This window comes from Sceloporus occidentalis, unplaced genomic scaffold (assembly GCF_023333645.1).
Source record: "Sceloporus occidentalis isolate IW3139 unplaced genomic scaffold, rSceOcc1.0.p SCAF_7, whole genome shotgun sequence".
Lineage (NCBI taxonomy): Eukaryota > Metazoa > Chordata > Lepidosauria > Squamata > Phrynosomatidae > Sceloporus > Sceloporus occidentalis.
The window spans coordinates 93,429,327-93,451,620 of record NW_028316987.1 but is presented as its reverse complement, the minus strand read 5'-3'; the positions used below and the strand labels follow the sequence as shown (position 1 = coordinate 93,451,620).

At 43.9% G+C, this 22,294-nt stretch overlaps 1 protein-coding gene across 12 annotated transcripts in view; it reads left to right on the top strand.

Moving 5' to 3' along the window:
* OBSCN (obscurin, cytoskeletal calmodulin and titin-interacting RhoGEF) overlaps nt 1-22,294 on the top strand; it is a 249,781-nt gene that overhangs the window by 161,373 nt on the left and 66,114 nt on the right. For all 12 annotated transcript variants that reach the window (XM_089533747.1, XM_089533750.1, XM_089533743.1 and 9 more), the window contains 9 exons: nt 1,804-1,963; nt 2,762-2,878; nt 4,796-4,960; nt 5,473-5,631; nt 7,349-7,526; nt 8,368-8,481; nt 10,753-10,920; nt 13,725-13,827; nt 15,205-15,334. In XM_089533747.1, coding sequence (XP_089389873.1) covers nt 1,804-1,963; nt 2,762-2,878; nt 4,796-4,960; nt 5,473-5,631; nt 7,349-7,526; nt 8,368-8,481; nt 10,753-10,920; nt 13,725-13,827; nt 15,205-15,334 — 1,294 coding nt within the window. The remainder of the gene's footprint in view (nt 1-1,803; nt 1,964-2,761; nt 2,879-4,795; nt 4,961-5,472; nt 5,632-7,348; nt 7,527-8,367; nt 8,482-10,752; nt 10,921-13,724; nt 13,828-15,204; nt 15,335-22,294) is intronic.

The window sequence follows — 22,294 nt, the reverse complement described above, 5'->3', positions numbered from 1 at the left end:
AAGTATCCAAACCATTGTACATTTTTTCCTTCTTTTTCCAACTCTTCTTTAGTTTTTATTTCTATTTCCCCATTCTGTTTTATCTTTAACAAGTCCCTATATCTTAACCAGTCATTCTTCGTTTCCCATCTACTAAAGAATGCCTCCTGAGTTGATATCCACAAAGGGATTTTTGAGTAGTATCATTTCCTAATTATACTCCATATTCTAAATAGGGGTTTACGAATTGCATGATGTAAAAAATCTATATTAATCTGATGCCTCTGGTACCATAGGTACGCATGCCAACCAAATCGCATATTACATGATTCCATACTTTATCTTTAACAATTATAGGTATGTTTTGATATAAAAACATAATTTTTGGCAATACATTCATTTTTAGAGTTGCCACTCTGCCCACCACACCTCTACTTTTTAACTGCCCGGCATTGAACCATATTGTGGGTGGGAAGGGAAACCTCAGCATAGGGATTTATGGGAATTTTGTGTGGTTAAAAAATAAGGATTTCCCCAAATCCACACATTTCTCAATAAATGTGTCTGAATCCAAATGAACCAAAGGAAACTGGGGGCCTGTGCATGCTGGCCATTAAGGCTGGCCTGGGGGCAGAGTCAGGGCATGGCATCCACATGACACATACCCCGACTCCGCCGCCATGGCAGTATGATGCCACACACCACTCCATGGGCCACATGGCATCACAGCGCTCCTCTGGCACTGTGTTTAGATGACGCAGCACCAAAGGAGCACTATAAAGCCGTGGCACAGCAAATATGGTGCCCTTTCCAGAGCGCAAAAAAGAGCTGCTTTTTGCAGTTCTTTTTTGCACTGCAGAAAGGCCAGATTGGGCCAGCGGTGTGTGGTTGCTGCGGCCCTGATCTGGCTCTAAAGGGGGCGGTCTGCACAGCCCCTCAAAGACATTTTAAATACCTATTTCAGAGATGGGCATGTTTTCCAAGACTCAGGAAAGACATTTGGAAGCCTGAGTTGTAGAGTTTAAAAGTCAGCACTAGGAATGGGAGTCAGATTTTATGAAGATCTAGTGAGCAATGCTCTGTTGGGCATGTTTTCTCTGTCCTGTGACAAGAGACCAGATAGGGGCTGCCATGCACTTGCATATTCCTGCTTACTTCAGCGCACCTTTCTTGGGAGAAGAGGTTGGCAGTATTGTGCCTATTTGCTCCCTCCTTTGCACTTCAGTCACAGCAATGGAGATTCTGTTACAGATTCCTCTCCCCACTGAGATGTGGCAGATAAGCAAGAAGGAAACTGCTTTTTCAGCCATGATCCCAAGGAAGGTCTGAGAGGTGGAATGACCCCATTATTCTGCTGACTGCTTTGGTGCTTTTTCCAATTGGATGTTTTGATAGTATAGCCAGCCCTCCTTATACACAGATTTTTTTTATCCATGGATTCAAGCATCCACGGCTTGAAAATATTTCAAAAAAGTATAAATTCCAAATAGCAAACCTTGATTTTTTCATTTTATATAAGGAACACCATTTTGCTCTACCATTATAGTTAATGGGACTTGATCATCCACGGATTTTGTTATCCACTGGAGATCCTGGGACCAAACAAGGTCCCACTGTATTCAGGAGTACTGTTTTCTAATGCTTTCCACCATTCATAATGTATTACATAAAATGAATGGTTAGGTTATTTTTCCCAGTTACGTTTTGTTCATTTCATTAGTGTTGTAAAAATGGGCATATCATCCCTAGAGAAATATGTAGCTTGGTCAAGAAAAGAGGCCTTGATTATTGTGATCTCACCTTCCTTTCTCCCTTTGCCCACAGCACCTTCTTCCCAGAGCTTCAGAAATGTGACACTGATGATGACGTGGCTATGTGTTTTATTAAGAATGAAGGGGAATTTGACAAATACATCCAGTATCTGGTGGGTCGTATACAGGCTGAGTCAGTTGTAGTCAGTAAAGCAGTCCAGGAGTTCTATAAGGTAAGATGCAGCTGGCTACACATTACATTTATCTCATACAAACATCTGTTTAGGTTTCTTGCCTTTGCACGGCTTCTTTTGTAATCACATCTTATTATGCAGGATAGGTTTCCTGTTTTTCTAAAAAAATCTGTAAATCTGTATGTCAAATTTACACTTGTAAAATGATTATTTCCAGCAAGGGAGCAGGGCAATCCTTATTGCCCCACTTCTGTGGTCATGGTGGTCTTAGGCAGACATCTAGATCCAGGGATAGAAGGAATATCCAAAAATATTTGAAAAATTGTCCAAAAATGTGTTTCTTGAGTCTTGGGGAACCCTAATGAGGAGAATCCTGGGGTGATGAGAATCTTCGCAAACTACAACTAATTCTAGGCAAAATTTGCACTTTTTTGTACAGAAAATCTTCTTTGCAAGATACAGCATTTCCTATGCAGAATTATTTTTTCTGCACAAAATCCAGATTGATTGATTAATTGATTGATTGATTGAATTTATATTCTTTCTCCCAGAATGGGATTCAAACATGTGAATTTTGCACATTGTTAGAAATACCCATTGCTTCTTTGATAATGGAATTATCAAAGAATTACATCCCTATCCATATTTCAGTGAAGCTGTAAGAAATCAGTCAGTTGATAAAAAGAGATTACATTAGCTTTGGGAACTAGTCTGTTGCAGGACTAGACATAAGAGCTGTGGCTTTTTGTTTTTGTGCAAAGGAGTCAAATGTTTGGTGATTGCTAATATGAGAGTTGACAGCTTTTGCAAACCTTGTTGTTGTGTTCTTTTGTCCAGCGATATACAGAGGAAACATTATCCAGTGAGGATCCTTCTCAGCCACCTGTGTTTCCTCTGCAACACTACCTAGAGAAACCAATAAACAGGATCCAGAAGTATCAAACAGTAATCAAGGTGAGGAACTTACTTTTACTATTGCCTGTGATTATTTGCAACCATTATTTTTGTACAGTTCTTCTTTCTTGACTGTATTTGTTTCTTTGGCTCTTAAAATCACAGGTGGCTACTCTGACCATTTTTAACTATTTTTAAATTGTCTTAAATGGTTTTAGCTATTTTCAATCATTTTTAGCCACGCATTACTGTTTGAAATGTTGCTGCCCATTGTACGTTGCTCTGGGAGCCCTAAGGTGTGAGGGGTAGTAATAAACAAATTCCTTAAATATTAACTAAATATCAATAAATAACTTTTATATTGTTCAATCATTTTTGGGTTCATGTGGCTTCCTCATGATTCTGAGTCCTTCCTCCTTTGTTCCTCATTCAACATAGTTCTTCCTGTTTACATGATTAATTACATGGTTGGCTAAGACAATATAACAATATAGGTATCATTATACCATTCTGCAAATCCATGAAAATAGGACTAATGGCTTCCATGGCAGATTTCACTAGCATACCTGTTAAGTAACAGTACTAAGAAACTAGCGAGAATTGTATTGTTGTTGTGTACCTTCAAGTTATTTCTGACTTATGGCAACCCCAAGATGAACTTATCATGGAATTTTTTGGGTAAGATTTGTTTGAGGGGGGTTGCCTTTGGCTTCCTTTAAGACTGAGAGAGTGTAACCTTAGCCACCCAAGTTTATCCAGAAGGTTTCTATGCCTGAGCAGGGGATTCAAACCCTGGTCTCCAGAGTCCTTGTCCAACACTTAAACTACTACAACTACACTTGAGACCAGGGTTTGATTTCCTGCCCACCCACGGAAACCCTCTCTGAACAAATCTTGCTCCATGATAGGTTCACCTTAGGGTCACGTAAATTGGAAACAACTTGAAGGCACACAACAACAGCAACACCATTCTCACTGGTCTCTTAGTACTATTACGTAACAGGAATGCCAATGAAATCTGCCATGGAATCCATTAGTTCTTTTCTGAAGAGGTGGTATTCCTGTGATGCCAGATTGGCTTATCTCAGTGGACCCTGGACAGGAAGGATCCATTGCATTCAAAATTTATGGAAACACTTACATATATGCCTGTGGAAAATAGTGCATTACGTTGGTAATGGACGGATGAAAATGAAGGTGGTGCAAATAAAAAAGAAGGAGGAAAGAACCACATTTTTCTATATACAAGTGCATTATCCATCTCTTTGTATTACCGTGCCTTGCAAAACAACGTGTACTATTTTATCTGTTATTTTCCATCCAAAATCTGCTAAGGTGAGTAAAAGATTGGGAAAGAGTACTTCGTGGATGATGGAGTGCACGACGTGCAAGGCCGTTTATATTTGATTTGAACATCACAATTGCATAATATTTCACAAAACATTACACAGTATTTCTTCTGCAAATGGTGCTAATTTTGGAGGATGGAGAAGAGTGGAGGAGGATAACTTGATTTGGATTGGGGAAGAACTTGGGAAAGTTACTCTTTGCACTGCATCTTCCAGAATCTATTTTGACCATGCTGGTTGCGGATTCTGCACCCTGCAATCCTACAAATACTTTTCTAGGCTCTGGATCTTACCTGGTTTATAAATTAACAAGGTCTTAAAGAGGTCTTGTAGGTAACCTAGTCTGAGCCATAAAATATGACAAAGTGCCAGTAGGTCTTTTTGCCTGCAGGAAAACAAGGTATCATTATATCAGATTGGTGAATCTGTTGGCGAATCTGATAGAAGACCAGCATGCTGCAAATGTATAAAATCCAGATTAACTGTTCAGGTTCATTTTGATTCCCTGTCTCAATCCCACCCCACACCAACATCTTTCAAATGCCTGGAGGTTTCTACTGTAAGTTGAGAGTATTGATGAACTGGAAGCTGCAAATGAAGTAAATGGTGTAATTTTATGTATCCACAGGAACTAATCCGAAACAAAGCAAGGAATAGTCAAAACTGTGCACTGCTGGAGCAAGCGTATGCTATTGTGTCTGCACTTACTCGACGAGCAGAAAATAACCTCCATGTGTCTCTCATTGAGAACTATCCGGGAACCCTGGAAATCTTAGGAGAACCCATCCGACAGGTAAGAGAAGCCTGGTAGTCTCATTCTGACCATGAGCTCCCATGCCAGACAGATATTTCAGAGTTGTGTTTGGATCATATTTGTTAATCTTCCTCATTTCTTTTCTTGGGCAGAATTAATGACCCCTTCTTCTTGTTATTTTGTTAACTATCATGGCAAACTCTTAATGATGTCACAGCATAGGTTCGCTCATTGATGACAATTGTTTTTTACACCCTCTGATTCAGAAATATTCTCAATTATTCCCCAGACCATGGGAATGCTCATTTTTTTCTTATTTGTTGCCATTGTTTGTCCTATGTCAGACATGGGAACAGTATCCAGATGTTGTTGGAGTACAGTCCCTAATATTCTTTCTATGGCTATACAAACTAGGGTTTCCAGGATTTGTATTTCAATAGCCTCTAGAGAACCATATGATTCATCCTCCCCTCCATTTGCTGCAAATGAGAAGTCTGACAAGGGCCAGATACGTTAACTAATTTTTACTGTTTCTCTTTTCCTCACCCCAGGGACAATTCATTGTATGGGAAGGAGCACCTGGAGCTAGAATGGCATGGAAAGGACATAAGCGGCATGTCTTCCTCTTCAAGAATTATCTTCTAGTGTGCAAGCCCAAACGAGACACCAAAACAGACACTTACAGTTACATCTTCAAGAACATGATGAAGGTTGGTTCTTATCTTTCTTTCCTTGATAATGAGATGGCCTCCTGCATTTGCATATGGGTTTTGGGCCAGGATATTTGAAAGACAACCTCCTCCTATATGAACCTGCTAGACATTTGAAATCTTCAGAGGAGGCTCTCCTGTGTATCTCTAAATCTCAGAAAGTTGGTTTGGTATGTACAAGTAACAGCTTTTTCTGTACCAGCAACTCGACTGTGGAACTCCCTACCCACTCTACCTCCGTCTATTTTGAGCTTACAACAGGCTGCCAAATAGTGGTGTTCTGCATCACTTTTAATGTTTGAAACTGGTGTATTTTAATTGTTCTATAAAGTGGACCCTTCTCATTCATGGTGGTTTGACCCCCACCCTACAAATGGCAAAAAACACAAACTAGTACATCCCATGTTCTTCAGTGGTGCCAATGTGCATGCAGTGGCATTGGCTTGTCTACATCCATTCGCTGAAACCAAATAATATTAGGCATGGTGATCTGCAGGCAGTCATATATACAGGTTGCCATCTGCCAATATGAAGGGGCCAATGTAATTGGATTTTAGGATTGTTTTTAGATTGTTTTAAAGAACTTCTAAAGAATATTTTAATCTATAGGGTTTTTTTTTTGGTGGGTTTTTCAGGCTATGAAGCCATGTTCTAGAAGCGGTTATTCCTAGGTTTAATAAATTCTTCTAGAAAACAGCCATATAGCCCAAAAAATTAACAAAATCTATGGATGCCAGCTATTAAGGCTTTCGACTTCACAATATTTTAATCTTCTTAAAAAATTTATCTTTGTATTGTTTAATTTGTTTTATTTGTTCATCGACTCAGGAACTCTTATCGGTTAAGAAGCAGTACAAAAAAAGATAGTTAGATAGACAGACAGACAGACAGATAGATAGAAAAATACAGTGGAGCTTTGCCTTACGTGGGGGATCCGTTCTGGACCAATAGAATGGATCGATAGAATGGGTCTTGTGCTCGTGGTGGCACGGCAGCCACATGTGCCATTCATTTGATGGCGACGCAACTTCTGCGTATGGGGCCGGCACACTGTATTACCTTATCCAAAGATGTCAAAGTTATTTCTTTAGGCTGAGCTAGAGCTCAGTGCGTTGTTCTTAAATTATTTATTTGATTTCTGTTATCATCATCAACACGGACAGACGCTAAGCAAACTACTAAAGTATGTTACTTCTTAAAACAATGCAGACATAAATAGAGAGGTAACTAGAATATAAATGAAAAGGTAACTTTTTGTAAAAAAAAAAAGTGAACCAATTATATGTTTCCATTTGAGTTCCCAGTTGTATATTTGGTAACCCATTTTCTAGGGTCCCCCAAATGCATGGCTGAACTGGATATACATAAATTGCTTGACTGGAGAGTGTTGTTGTCATCTGAAAGGAATCCATCTCTTTTACCAAGAGATCTGTGAGGTTTGATGGTTTGAACCAGACATTGGATCCAAGAGACAGATCAGGGGTTCTGTCTATGTCTGGACCACCTCACTGTCTCTTGGTCTCCCTGCCCATACTAAACAAGGTCATTTCAAGTTACTGGAAACTTCCCTTGTAGAGGGGGAAATTGCTGGTATTTGTTCTAACTTCATATTTGGCCAATTTTAGTCGATAGAGGCTTTTAAAATTAAATGATAATTTTTATCTTCTGAAAAGGCTAAAGATATCTTAATTGACTTGTAACATTATCCTCTTATCAGCTGACAAACATAGATGTGAACGATATGGTGGAAGGGGATGATCGGGCCTTTGAGATTTGGCATGAGCGGGAAGACTCAGTCCGCAAATATCTGTTTCAAGCCAGGACAGTCATCATCAAGAACTCTTGGGTGAAGGAAATCTGTGGTATCCAGCAGCGCATCAGCCTCCCTGTATGGGGTAAGTATAGGGGAGGAGAGACCTAAGCCTTTTGCTGCCAATGTTCTTTCCTTGTACACTTTCTGTGGCATCTGAAAATCTCATTCTTCTTTTCTTTACCCAAATTTTCAATGACTCTTCTACATTTCCCAGAATACTCCAGGCTGCTCCTGGAGTATTCTGGCCCCAAATTCCACCCAAATCTCCCTTTACCTCTTGCAGCAAAACATTGTGACAATGGGTGGCTGCAATCCCTGTGAAACTGGTCAGGACCTCAGAGCAACTTGCACCCACAGGGATGCTCACAGGTGAAGGCAGCTGCCCATTGTCACTAAGTTTTGCTCCAGAAAATCTGGAGCAAATTTTTATTAATGCAAGATAAGGGGTGGAAACCATGCTTCTTCTTCGTGGTCTCTGTGAATCATACAAATGGTCTAGTGAAAGTGATTCCGTAACAAGCAAGAGCGAGTGAAAGTTCCTAGAAGCAGCTAGCACGGCGGAAAAAAGGAACTGGGGAAAAGAGCGGGAAGGCAGGGGCCTTATAACGGGTGGGCGGAGTTACCGCCAAAAAGTTTCTATATGTTGCAAAGTAAACTTTGCCCAGTGATTCCAGAAGGTTCCGAACAGCACTGCGCAGGCGCAGTGAAACCCATTTGTATGTATTCGCAGATGACCACTCGAAGAAATACTGTTACAGGTAAGCAACCTGTCCTTATCTAGGAGTTGTGAAAACAGCCCAGATTTGAGTCAAGATTTTGGGGCTGGGTAGTGTAAATAGCATACAGCCAACCTGGGAGAAATGTGGATATATGGTTAATGTAAACAAGCCCAAAGAGAACTGATTCAGTCTGTTTGCTTTCAGATCCCCCAGATTTTGAGGAGGAACTGGCTGACTGTACAGCTGAACTTGGAGAAACGGTCAAATTAGCCTGCCGAGTAACAGGAACACCCAAGCCAACTGTCACGTGGTATAAAGGTATGACCAACCTTTAGTTAAGCATTCTTGCCAATGGATCTAATGATGTCACTGTGCAGATGGAAGTGGGAAGTGGGAATATTCTTTCCCCTGCACATCCTCAACATCCGACTTCGCCAATTACTTCATTACAAAGATCACTACCATTCGTTCTGAGTTAACTCCTCATGATTTGGTTCCCACCATTAATCTCCTCGCCCCTCCTACTAATAAACTCTCTGTGTTTCCTCCTGTTTCTTTGGAAGAACTCTCTTCGCTGCTGAACTCATCAAAACCCACCACCTGCTCTCTTGATTCAATTCCTTCCTGTCTTCTAATCTCTATAGCCCCCTCCTTGTTACCCTCCCTCCTCTATATCTTTAATCTCTCTCTCTCTTCGGGTTCCTTCCCCTCAGTCTTCAAACATGCCTTAGTTTCCCCTATCCTGAAAAAACCCTCTCTCGACCCCTCTTCCTTGGCTAGCTGTCGTCCAATCTCTCTTCTTCCTTTTCTCTCCAAGGTGTTGGAACGAGTTGTCTATTCACGTTGTCTTGAGTTTCTTGAAACCAACTCCATTCTGGATTCCTTCCAGTCTGGTTTTCGCCAACGGCACTCCACAGAGACGGCCCTTACTAAGATCTCGAACGATCTTTTGTGTGCCAAGGCGAATGGCCTTTACTCTATCCTTGTCCTACTCGATCTGTCTGCGGCCTTCGACACCGTGGACCACTGTCTCCTAATAGATGTACTCTCTGACCTTGGTTTCTCGGGCCTTGTTCTCGATTGGTTCACATCTTACTTGTCAGATCGATCTTTTTCAGTGGTCTCGGGCGGTCAGACCTCGTCTTCTGTCCCCTTATCTGTTGGAGTTCCTCAGGGCTCTGTTTTGGGTCCCCTTCTGTTCTCTTTATACACACTCTCCCTTGGCAAACTTATCAGTTCTTTTGGTTTCTCCTACCATCTTTACGCCGATGATACCGAGCTGTACCTTTCCACCCCTAATCTTTCACCAGAGCTAGAGCAGCAAGTGTCATCCTGTTTAACAGCTGTCTCCCACTGGATGCACCATCGGCGTCTGAAGCTCAATATGTCCAAGACCGAGCTTCTTGTTTTCCCTCCTAAGCCCACCCTTCACTATTCCTTTTCTATTTCTGTCAATAACATCTCGATCCAGCCGGTCCAGGAAGCCCGTAGTCTCGGTTTCATCTTTGACTCCTCTTTGTCATTTATCCCTCAGATCCAGACTACAGCCAAAGTCTGTAGATTTTTTCTCTATAATATCGCCAAAATCCGTCCATATCTCTCAGCTTCTACCACAAAGACACTGGTCCATGCCCTAGTGGTCTCACGACTAGACTACTGTAACCTCCTCTTGACAGGGCTTCCCCTCTCTCATCTCCACCCATTAATTTCTGTTCAGCATTCAGCTGCACGCATTATTTCACTCGCTCGCCGTTATGATCATGTCTCCCCTCTGTTGTCTTCCCTTCACTGGCTCCCTTTTCCTTTCCGCATCAGGTACAAACTTCTGATACTCACCTTTAAAGCCCTGCATGGGCTGGCCCCTCTTTATTTAACTGATCTTCTCTCTCCCAACATCCCTACTCGCACTCTCCGCTCTGGTAGCCAAAGTCTCCTCTCTCAACCCAGGATCTTCTCTGCCCCGTCCCGGATCCGTCCCTTCTCTCTTGCTGCCCCTCATTCCTGGAACCTTCTTCCTCTGCATGCATGGCTCATCACTTCCCTAACCAGCTTTAAGGCTGAGCTGAAAATCATATTGTTTAGGGAAGCGTTCTCAGGGAATTTGTGATTGTCATCTGGCTGTCTGATAATATTTGATGTGATGTGATTTGTTTGATATTTGATGTTTTTAATCTGTTTTTTCCTTTCTATATGGTAATTTTATCTATTCCTCTTTTAATTGTTATTATCTTAGAATGTACGCCTTGGGCAGGCTTTTATTTACTCCTAATTTTACCGACTTTGTACAGCGCTGTGTATAATTACAGCGCTATAGAAATAAAGTTTAATAATAATAATAATAATCTGCGTCCAAACATATTTTTCAGGCAGCATGGAAGGCTGCAGGTAGAGGAGAAAAGGGGAGACAGCTTTAATGTGCTACCAGAGATCCATTATTGCAGCAATGGACTGACTCTATAGTTCTTTGGGAAATGGTCACAATTAGTCTCCCAGCTGTAGTCATAGCTGCGATAATTTATCAACGCTATTTTCTATCCCTAACAACAGCATTGTGATTGCAGAAAGGTATTTTCTTTGTTTAATTTGAAGATGGTAAGCCTGTGGAAGTGGATCCTCATCACATCATCATTGAAGATCCTGACGGCTCCTGCACATTGATCCTTGACAACCTCACAGGTGTTGATTCGGGGCAATACATGTGCTACGCTTCCAGCCCAGCTGGCAATGCCAGTACCCTAGGAAAGATTCTTGTTCAAGGTAAGAGTCCTATGGTATAAATATGAATAAATGTCTGCCTATCGTGTAGCACATGCATTATGGTCCAACAGCATTTAATGTAGCTGGGACATCGTACTTGTCTTTTTATTTCTCCACTTAGTGAAGGCTACCAGATGTATAGGCCAGACATATTGATCACACAAAATAACTTATTTTTGACAACTGCCACTTTGGTACCAATCACTTAATACCATAATCTGGGCCTCCCTGTTACGTCATTACAGACAGAGAAACACATTTTTTGATACAATGCTCAATTACTTAAAGAAACCCATGCTCAGAATTAGTATAATATAATTCTAAATGTCAGGTACTGGTGATAAAACAGAGGTGAATTATTGCAGCTTCTTTCAGCCTGGTGTCCTCCAAATGTACTTATTACATTTTATGTATTAATTATGGCAATTATAGTTCAATAAATCTATAGGACACTAAAATGGGAAACAGAACAGTTGGTTTCCCAGACACACATGTCTGATCACTACTGAAAACACGACACAGCTTCAGATGTGCTTTCAATTTTTGATGTGGTTTTTCATAAAGTATGCAACATGACAGAAGAAGAGAGGCAGTGGAGATTATCACACCATCAATTCACCCACAGGATAGACATGAGATTTAACAGTCAAAGACAGATTTTATCGCATTGCCCCATAGCTGGGCTGTATGCATCCTGTATGCAATCCAGATGTCTCCAGGTTTCTTGCTCAGTTTTCCAATAACAGAATTTTCCTGTTCTTGAAAAGATGTGCAAGAAGCCCAGAGAAGCATGGATTACATACAGATTATATACCGCCCGACTATGGGACAGTGAAATAAAATCTGTCTTTGACTGTTAAATCCTGTATCTATCCCTCGGGTGAATTGGCGGTGTGATAATCTCCAGTTCTGTGATAGACAAGAGGTGGGGAATCAATCAAGAAACTGGAAGCAGTACCTGCAGCAAAAATGATCAAGACATGAGGAGGAGTAAGAATGAAAATGACAGAGTACAGAGATAAGTAAAACAAATGGAGAGGTGGTGAGTTACTTCCTTGACAGGAAGCTAGTTAGGCAAATAAAAATTAAGCACAAGCTTATTTGTAGCAGGCAGCTATGTATTAAATAAGTGTGCCTGAGCTATAAGTCAGTCACCATCACCTTTCTGTTTTCACAAGAACTCCAAAATAAAGGACTATTCCTGAATATGTAGAATTTTGCAGTGGTAATGGAAGTAGCCCAGTGATGCTGCTATTTGCATGGAATTTTTCATTAAGAGTAGTCATAACTAAAATTCTTGATAGGAGTTGCTTTGTAAAGAGCAATCCGCCTCCAACAAGCACAGCTCTTTCTGCAGACACCTAGTGGATAGTGCATGTCAGGGCAATGGAAAATCTTTGTCTACCTGAACTATTTTAAAAGCTCAGCCATGGAAGAGCTCCTCTTCAGAAGCCTTATCCTCATCCTAACCCATGCTTGAGTACCTCTCTAATAGTATTTTAATTAAAAGTGCTTCCACTGGAGCAGGTGGCTACTTCCTCTGACAGGGACTTGCAAAGGAGTAGCTGTGTTAATCTATAGCAACTAAAACAACAAAGGCCTTGCCTACATGGGCCAAAAGGTGGGTGGCTGTCTGCATAGGTGTCCCATTGGACTGCCTAGTACATCCGTGGCCACTGTGAATCACTCACTCTGAGGTCAGAATCAGGTGTCCAGCCTTGTGACCATCACTGGGTGCCTCACTCTGACTGTAGAAGTGAGTAACAGGCAGCAGCTGTAGATGCACCTTGTGGCGGAGTGAGATGCCCATGTAGACTGTGGCATAGCACAGTAACAGAAGCCAAGGTAATGTTAGGGCAGCTGTGGGGCAGGATACTCTGTGCTGCCCTCAAAGTATCTTGGCCACCCCTAAGACTGATTAATTACACCGTGAGGTTCTGAGGACCATGCTCCAATTAATTGGAAACATGGTGTATAATCTGGAGGTTTGGCACACATGGCTGGAGGAGGATGTTGACAATTAAGATCAGTGCAAATTTAAATGCAAAACATAACACCAATTGTAATTAAATTATTACAATTTAATTGTAATAATCACCATCTTCCCATTTTCATGACAGAAAGCCACCCTGTTTTGTAATACGGAGCAATCAGCTACTTCGGATAGGATCTTCTGTTGTATAGTTGACATCGGAAGGAGGTCTCCATCTGGAAATGTCCTTTAAAAAGGCAGATTGAATACTCTTTGATGGGTACAATCCTCAATGTTCAGCTGGCCCTCATAGATATTCACTGATTAGAACTAGCAGGAGAACCAGAGGGGAGGACCCAGTCTAATGTGTTTAAGTTATAGGAGAGTACATTTTGATTAAACGTTAAAAGGAACTTGATGACAGTAAGAATGGGACCAATTGCCTAAAGAGGTATTGGGGCCTCCTTCTGTGGAGGAGGTTGAACAGAGGGTTGGATTCAGTGGCCCATGGAGCATCTTCCAACTCTGTGATTTTATGTGATCATTTCAAGGCTAGCCTCCCATGTTGAAAGCGAGAGTGATCTTGTACTGCTTTTCTATAGGACATTTCTTGAGCTTTTAGTTGTGTGTGTCCACTGCCCAGTCAGGACTGTCACTCTGGCACCTATAGTCATCTCTCTAAACTAGTGACAGAATGATCCACCTTCCTGTTCAAGGAGGTCTGGAGAGCACCATTTTCTGAACCAGTCTCCAGTCATTCTGAACTTTCCCTTGTCATCTGTGTTTTCATTTATATGGTTTCAAATTCACCTGTCACTCGATTTCGTTCTAGTGCCTCCCCGGTTCGTGAACAAGGTTAAACATGCCTATTATGCCGATGGGGAGGATGCACAGTTTACATGCACCATTGAAGGTGCACCTTATCCACAGATCAGGTAAAAAAAGAAATCAAACTCCATTTCTTCTTAACATCCCAAAGCAGTTATTTCACTTTGCAGTAGAATAGAACGGTGGGACCAAGGGTACATTGAGTTTAGTAGATGCAGATTTTGATATCCAATCACAGTATGCAACTTTTACAAAACCCTAAAAAGGCCTAAATTGCATGCTATAATTTGATGACAAGTTCAGTATGTCAAGTAATTTTATTAAATTTGACCTACAAGTACTGTGGTAATAGAAAGGAAATTGAAAGAGAACCATGGATACAGGTACATTGTCAGCGGACAGATGACTTTATTTAGAAAGCCAAATCAGGAATGGATGTGCAAAAATCCTAGAGACATACTTGACATGAAAGCTTTTAAATTTCAGCTGGGAATCCCAGACTAACTGGTAGTAAATCTTCATTTATTTCATGAGTCGTTTTAATTATTATTATATCTATGTATAGCCTTTGTACCTCAGTGTACAGCTGGGGAAGACCTCAGAGTAGCTTAAATATTACAGTGGGCCCTTGGTATCTGTTGGGATTTGGTTCCAGCAACCCCTGTGGATGCAAAAATACATAGATGTTCAAGTCTGTTATATACAATGGCATAGTCAAATGGTGTCTCTTATCAGAAATGGCAGAATCAAGGTTTTCTTGGGGGACTTTTTAAAAAACAATATTTTCAAGTCGTCGATAGCTGAATCCATGGATGCAGAATCTCAAGATACAGAGGGCCGATTGTAATGATCAAAACACAGGAAAGTCCCTGACTTAAGGCTCACAATCAAAAATTACACAATACAAAAGGGGAAAAAAGAAAACTCAGTCACAAGTTCTTGATTTGTGCAGATTCTTGTCCTGGTGCAGTAGCTGTTAGATTACTGTTGGGGAGAGGGCAAGCCATCAGAGGACAGACAAGCCAAAGTGCTAGCTTCAGATGATACAATTAGTAAACCATGGACAGATAGTGGTGGTAGTGAGGCTAAGCTGCTCATATGTGCAATGGGAATAACTGGGAATGTGGTGCACTAGCACCTGATAAGCTGAAATTCTGAAGTGAATGAAGGCAGAGCCTTGCATTAATTGTGCAACATGCCTGCACTAGCAATTTGGCTTCAGCAGCAGTTTGCATTAACAGGTTTTATGGATTCATAGTCTCCTTGAGGAGTTCTGGGTAGTGAGTTGCTGAAGCCCTTTAAGACTGCTACCATGGCTGTGCAAGCAGGTCTGCAGATGTATGGCAGTGGCTTCTGGTACAGCAATAAGAGGAAATGTCTGGTTACAACACAGGAATATGGGCATAAACTGCAAAATTAACCACCATTATATACCATTTTGTATTCCTAAGGTGTTTTGTTGTCTTTCAATCTTCTCCTTACAGATGGTACAAAGACGGAAATCTGCTGACTGACCCAAATAAACACCAGAGTTTTAGTGAACCACGGAGTGGCGTCATAGTTCTAGTGATCAAAAATGCCTCCAAAGATGATGTGGGATTCTATGAATGTGAGGTGAGTAGCCTGAAGGTTCAGAATCTTTTTGACACTTTTATTTGGATCTCCTGAATGAACCAAATAAAATACATAGACTTGAAATCCAGTATGCATTTATTTGGGAGTAAGATCCATTGAACTCAGAGGGATTTACCATGCACACTTGTGTATAAGTTGACCTCATATATAAATTGAGGGCAGGTTTTGGGGCCAAAATTATGGATTTTTATATAACCCTGTGACGCAACACTAAGTTCCATTGATGGCAGCACCCTGGGCCTTTTATCCCACCGCGGCCACCAAAATATGGGATGTGCCACTCTAAAAAGACAGACCTTTTAAAGACTCTGTTTCAAAAGGCCTTATAATGGTAACGTGGAGGTATTTAAAATAAAGACAAGCTTTTCATTAAAATAAAAGCGTAACTTTATTAAAACAGTTGTTTTAAACAGTTGTTACTTGAATAGATAGCAGATAATAATAATAATAATAATAATAATAATAATAATAATAATACATTTTATTTATAGACCACTATTCCGCAATGATAATAGCGGTGTACAGTAAAAAAATTGCAATACAATACAAAATACAATGTGACAGTTAAAGGAGGGAGGGGCCTCTTCCTTCAGGCAGTCCCTGATGTTGCTGGTTACACACCGCCATTTAGTACGTAATGAATACGTACTAGGGTTAGGAAGGGGCGGTGCTTCCGCACCCCCCTAACCCTAATACGTATTCTGTACGTGCAATATGGCGGCGGCCGTTGCACATGGCCGCCGCCATATTTGTGTATCGGACGCTGTGCGTCTGCACATGTCGCGGCGTCTATGACGTCGCGAGTCCGCCCCGGCGCCTCGTGACATCATAGAGGCGCCGTTTAAAGAAGCTCCATTTTGGAGCTTCTTTTTCGGTCCGTGCGGGAGCCGCGCGGTGTGGCTGCTGTGGCTCCCGCACGGAGCAAACGGCAGCGGTCTGTAACCCGCCATTGATTCAGGCACTTGTGTTTCTTCAGTTTCATTGAGTTATAGATTTAGTTCACTTCTCCACACTCTCTCCTGTGATCAACAAATTTATATCCAGGACCCTCACACCATCCTTATCTTTAGGGTCTTTTCCTAAACCTATACCAAGGCTAAATATCCCTCAGGATATGACCCCACAGCAACTCCCTCTCTTGAAGTTCTGTGTGCCTAAGGAGTCCCTCAACACCAGACTCTACCCCTATATGTCCCTCACTTTAGGTATAGCTGTCCCTCTCTGGACGTAGCAAGATCTATCAGGTTATAAGCCCCTCAGTTCCCCTCTGGAGCTCATAAAACCATGCCCTCTCACTGGACTCAACCGAACCCTATCTGAAGTTCCTAACGGCCACAACGGAACTTTCCATCTCTCCCTGCCAGCATCTCATTGGCTGAGGGCAGCTGCCTCATGATTGGCTGCCGCTGTTGCTAAGCTAATCCATCTTTTCTCCGCAAACCTGTACATGAATCCATGTAACCAAGGACAAAGCAAAGGAAAATGATGCCAAAGGACACCACCGTTTCCCTGCCTTGGCATACAAAAAGGCCAGGCGCTGTGCCATAGTGGAAAGAGTAGAGGGGGCAGTGTTTCTTTTAGGTTCTCCCAGGATGGACTAAGCACTCACCTTTCACCACTCTACTTAGAGGAGGGGACAGTTCATATTTTGATAAAGGTTTAGGTACAGTACTTATACTGAGCCATAGACAAGTTGTCCCAGGGTTGTTGTTTTTTTGGGGGGGGGGGGGTTGATTACATTTTCTAGATTTATACATGAGTATATACAGTATATAGAGAGATCTTGTAGCACCTTTGAGATTAACTGAAAGAAAGAAGTTGGTAGCATGAGCTTTCGTAGACTTCAGTCTACTTCCTCAGATGCATTACTCTCTAGATCTCTCTACATACTGATTCTACAGACTAAGATGGCTATATCTTTGAATTCTATGAGTATATACAGTATGTCCAAACTTATGAAGTACTGGGAGATCCATGGCTGGATTTCCCCCACTCTTCATTTTTAAAGTGATTGCCTAGGTGCAAGAATCTTTATTCAGGTTCCTCCTCATTCTTTTCCTCGCATTTAAGACTCTCTCCATGGAAGCAATGTGCAGACAACTTAAGCCAAGGGTTGGGTGATAGGAGAAAGGTTAACTCAGGCTGCAACATCATAATCCCACTTCTTTGTCTTTAGCTTTGTTTTTTAAAAACCCAACCCACAGATCGGTTGACAATCCTCCAAACATCTCTTCTAATTTAACACTTACAGTACATCATGCAACTGAATATGTAAAATAATTGGCTGCAAGGCTATATAGCTTTCTTGTTAGGCAAGATTCCTTAAGACACAGATGCTTGCTGATAACAGTAAATTAACCTCTCCTTTTAAGAGGGAGGAATGTTTGGGTTAGGCAGTATGATTTATGGGGCTGGTTTCAAAGGATGGTTTCAAAAGTTAGGTCATACAACCATTTTCGTGCATCAGAATATGTGGACTTCATGGGGGGGTTGCTTATTGGATGGGTCATTTATCTTTGTGCATCACTTACCAGGACAAATACATGATAAGATTTTTGTGGCTCAGATAAGGTCTGTCTGCACTTGCAGCCTGCATGTGTCATAAGAGAGGGAGCGATCAGGCAGACCTAGCAACATCAGGGACTGCCTGAAGGAAGAGGCTCCTCCCTCCTTCAACTGTCATCTTGGCCTCAGAGGGAGCGATCAGGCAGACCCAGCAACATCAGGGACTGCCTGAAGGAAGAGGCTCCTCCCTCCTCAACTGTCATCTTGGCCTCAGAGGGAGCGATCAGGCAGACCCAGCAACATCAGGGACTGCCTGAAGGAAGAGGCTCCTCCCTCCTTTAACTGTCATCTTGGCCTGAGAGGGAGCGATCAGGCAGACCCAGCAACATCAGGGACTGCCTGAAGGAAGAGGCTCCTCCCTCCTCAACTGTCATCTTGGCCTCAGAGGGAGCGATCAGGCAGACCCAGCAACATCAGGGACTGCCTGAAGGAAGAGGCTCCTCCCTCCTTTAACTGTCATCTTGGCCTGAGAGGTAGCGATCAGGCAGACCCAGCAACATCAGGGACTGCCTGAAGGAAGAGGCTCCTCCCTCCTTCAACTGTCATCTTGGCCTCAGAGGGAGCGATCAGGCAGACCTAGCAACATCAGGGACTGCCTGAAGGAAGAGGCTCCTCCCTCCTCAACTGTCATCTTGGCCTCAGAGGGAGCGATCAGGCAGACCCAGCAACATCAGTGACTGCCTGAAGGAAGAGGCTCCTCCCTCCTTTAACTGTCATCATGGCCTGAGAGGGAGCGATCAGGCAGACCCAGCAACATCAGGGACTGCCTGAAGGAAGAGGCTCCTCCCTCCTTTAAATGTCATCTTGACCTGAGAGGGAGCGATCAGGCAGACCCAGCAATATCAGGGACTGCCTGAAGGAAGAGGCTCCTCCCTCTTTCAACTGTCATCTTGACCTCAGAGGGAGCGATCAGGCAGACCTAGCAACATCAGGGACTGCCTGAAGGAAGAGGCTCCTCCCTCCTTTAACTGTCATCTTGGCCTGAGAGGGAGCGATCAGGCAGACCCAGCAACATCAGGGACTGCCTGAAGGAAGAGGCTCCTCCCTCCTCAACTGTCATCTTGGCCTCAGAGGGAGCGATCAGGCAGACCCAGCAACATCAGGGACTGCCTGAAGGAAGAGGCTCCTCCCTCCTTTAACTGTCATCTTGGCCTGAGAGGTAGCGATCAGGCAGACCCAGCAACATCAGGGACTGCCTGAAGGAAGAGGCTCCTCCCTCCTTCAACTGTCATCTTGGCCTCAGAGGGAGCGATCAGGCAGACCTAGCAACATCAGGGACTGCCTGAAGGAAGAGGCTCCTCCCTCCTCAACTGTCATCTTGGCCTCAGAGGGAGCGATCAGGCAGACCCAGCAACATCAGTGACTGCCTGAAGGAAGAGGCTCCTCCCTCCTTTAACTGTCATCATGGCCTGAGAGGGAGCGATCAGGCAGACCCAGCAACATCAGGGACTGCCTGAAGGAAGAGGCTCCTCCCTCCTTTAAATGTCATCTTGACCTGAGAGGGAGCGATCAGGCAGACCCAGCAATATCAGGGACTGCCTGAAGGAAGAGGCTCCTCCCTCTTTCAACTGTCATCTTGACCTCAGAGGGAGCGATCAGGCAGACCTAGCAACATCAGGGACTGCCTGAAGGAAGAGGCTCCTCCCTCCTCAACTATCATCTCGGCCTCAGAGGGAGCGATCAGGCAGACCCAGCAACATCAGGGACTGCCTGAAGGAAGAGGCCCCTCCCTCCTCAACTGTCATCTCGGCCTCAGAGGGAGCGATTGGGCAGACCCAGCAACATCAGGGACTGCCTGAAGGAAGGGGCCCCTCCCTCCTCAACTGTCATCTCGGCCTCAGAGGGAGCCATCAGGCAGACCCAGCAACATCAGGGACTGCCTGAAGGAAGAGGCCCCTCCCTCCTCAACTGTCATCTCGGCCTCAGAAGGAGCGATCGGGCAGACCCAGCAACATCAGGGACTGCCTGAAGGAAGAGGCCCCTCCCTCCTCAACTGTCATCTCGGCCTCAGAGGGAGCCATCAGGCAGACCCAGCAACATCAGGGACTGCCTGAAGGAAGAGGCCCCTCCCTCCTCAACTATAATCTCGGCCTCAGAGGGAGCGATCAGGCAGACCCAGCAACATCAGGGACTGCCTGAAGGAAGAGGCTCCTCCCTCCTTTAACTGTCATCATGGCCTGAGAGGGAGCGATCAGGCAGACCCAGCAACATCAGGGACTGCCTGAAGGAAGAGGCTCCTCCCTCCTTTAAATGTCATCTTGACCTGAGAGGGAGCGATCAGGCAGACCCAGCAATATCAGGGACTGCCTGAAGGAAGAGGCTCCTCCCTCTTTCAACTGTCATCTTGACCTCAGAGGGAGCGATCAGGCAGACCTAGCAACATCAGGGACTGCCTGAAGGAAGAGGCTCCTCCCTCCTCAACTATCATCTCGGCCTCAGAGGGAGCGATCAGGCAGACCCAGCAACATCAGGGACTGCCTGAAGGAAGAGGCCCCTCCCTCCTCAACTGTCATCTCGGCCTCAGAGGGAGCGATTGGGCAGACCCAGCAACATCAGGGACTGCCTGAAGGAAGGGGCCCCTCCCTCCTCAACTGTCATCTCGGCCTCAGAGGGAGCCATCAGGCAGACCCAGCAACATCAGGGACTGCCTGAAGGAAGAGGCCCCTCCCTCCTCAACTGTCATCTCGGCCTCAGAAGGAGCGATCGGGCAGACCCAGCAACATCAGGGACTGCCTGAAGGAAGAGGCCCCTCCCTCCTCAACTGTCATCTCGGCCTCAGAGGGAGCCATCAGGCAGACCCAGCAACATCAGGGACTGCCTGAAGGAAGAGGCCCCTCCCTCCTCAACTATAATCTCGGCCTCAGAGGGAGCGATCAGGCAGACCCAGCAACATCAGGGACTGCCTGAAGGAAGAGGCTCCTCCCTCCTTTAACTGTCATCTTGGCCTGAGAGGGAGCGATCAGGCAGACCCAACAACATCAGGGACTGCCTGAAGGAAGAGGCTCCTCCCTCCTTCAACTGTCATCTTGGCCTCAGAGGGAGCGATCAGGCAGACCCAGCAACATCAGGGACTGCCTGAAGGAAGAGGCCCCTCCCTCCTCAACTGTCATCTTGGCCTCAGAGGGAGCGATCAGGCAGACCCAGCAACATCAGGGACTGCCTGAAGGACGAGACGTCTCCCTCCTTTAACTGTCACATTGTATTTTGTATTGTATTGCAATTTTTTTACTGTACACCGCTATGATCATTGCAGAATAGCGGTCTATAAATAAAATGTATTATTATTATTATTATAAGAGCCACAGTTAATATATGTGAAAATGTGGCATGTGCAAATGATTCAAGGTATGTGATAGCCTGGCATGTGAAATCGATTGAAAGGGTTAACTCCCTGCCTCCAATATAATTTTATAGAGCTTCACAGGATAATGAGGGATACCAGGCAAGCTGCTCTTAGTCTTAGCAAAGCCCAGAACCAATTCTGGATATCAGATACGGTGCCCACCCTGCCAAATGTGATGGGCATTGCATAGTGAAATAGGTGTGCATTTTGCTAAAAACAGACGTGATGGTTCAGTCATTTCAGATGTGAGCTCTGAGTTTTGGAGAGAGGTACTTTTAAACAAAATTGTTGATTTGTTTTTTTAAAAATGTTTGTGTAATAAGTGTTTAACTGTAACTTGTAAGCTGCTGAATTTCATGCTTGCAAGCAAGTCCCACTTGGCACTCATGGATTTGCAGTTGGGTATTGCATAGCTCAGCTGTGGTAGGCAGAACCTCTAATACTGGACTGGTGAAAAAATTTATTTTATCTGGACTGGTGAAAGAAACAAGTGTTGATATCCCCTCATAGAACCAATTGTCCAACACTGGTTCAGTTACCATATTTGGATAGAGGAAAGTACAGTGCACCACAGGTGCATTTGACGCGGCTTCCAGCATCCACTGGAAGCCGCGCCGGAAGGAAGGGAGGTGTGCACCAGAAGAAAACTATGATGTACGCTCCCGTGGTGTGCGCCATGCGTGCCACCGCCATGCCACCATGGGCACGAGCCCCATTCATTTAATTAGGGCTTGAGCATCCGTGTTTTTTCACTTATGCGGGGGGGGGGGGGCTATGGAACAGATCCCCCCGTAAGGGAAGGGACGACTGTACTGTAATGGTATCCAAATTCACATTGATTGGTGTGATGATCTCCTTGTGGTCTAAGCAGCCAAATAGCAGGCCTGCCTTGGCCCTTAGTCCCAGCAGATCCTTAGCTTCTCCTTGAGTCTCCTGTTCTATGTTTCTACTCTTCTGGAGTTGAAGATGATCCCCGGAGATCCTCGAATCATGCTGCCACCACCCAATGGATTCATATTGGATTTCCCTTA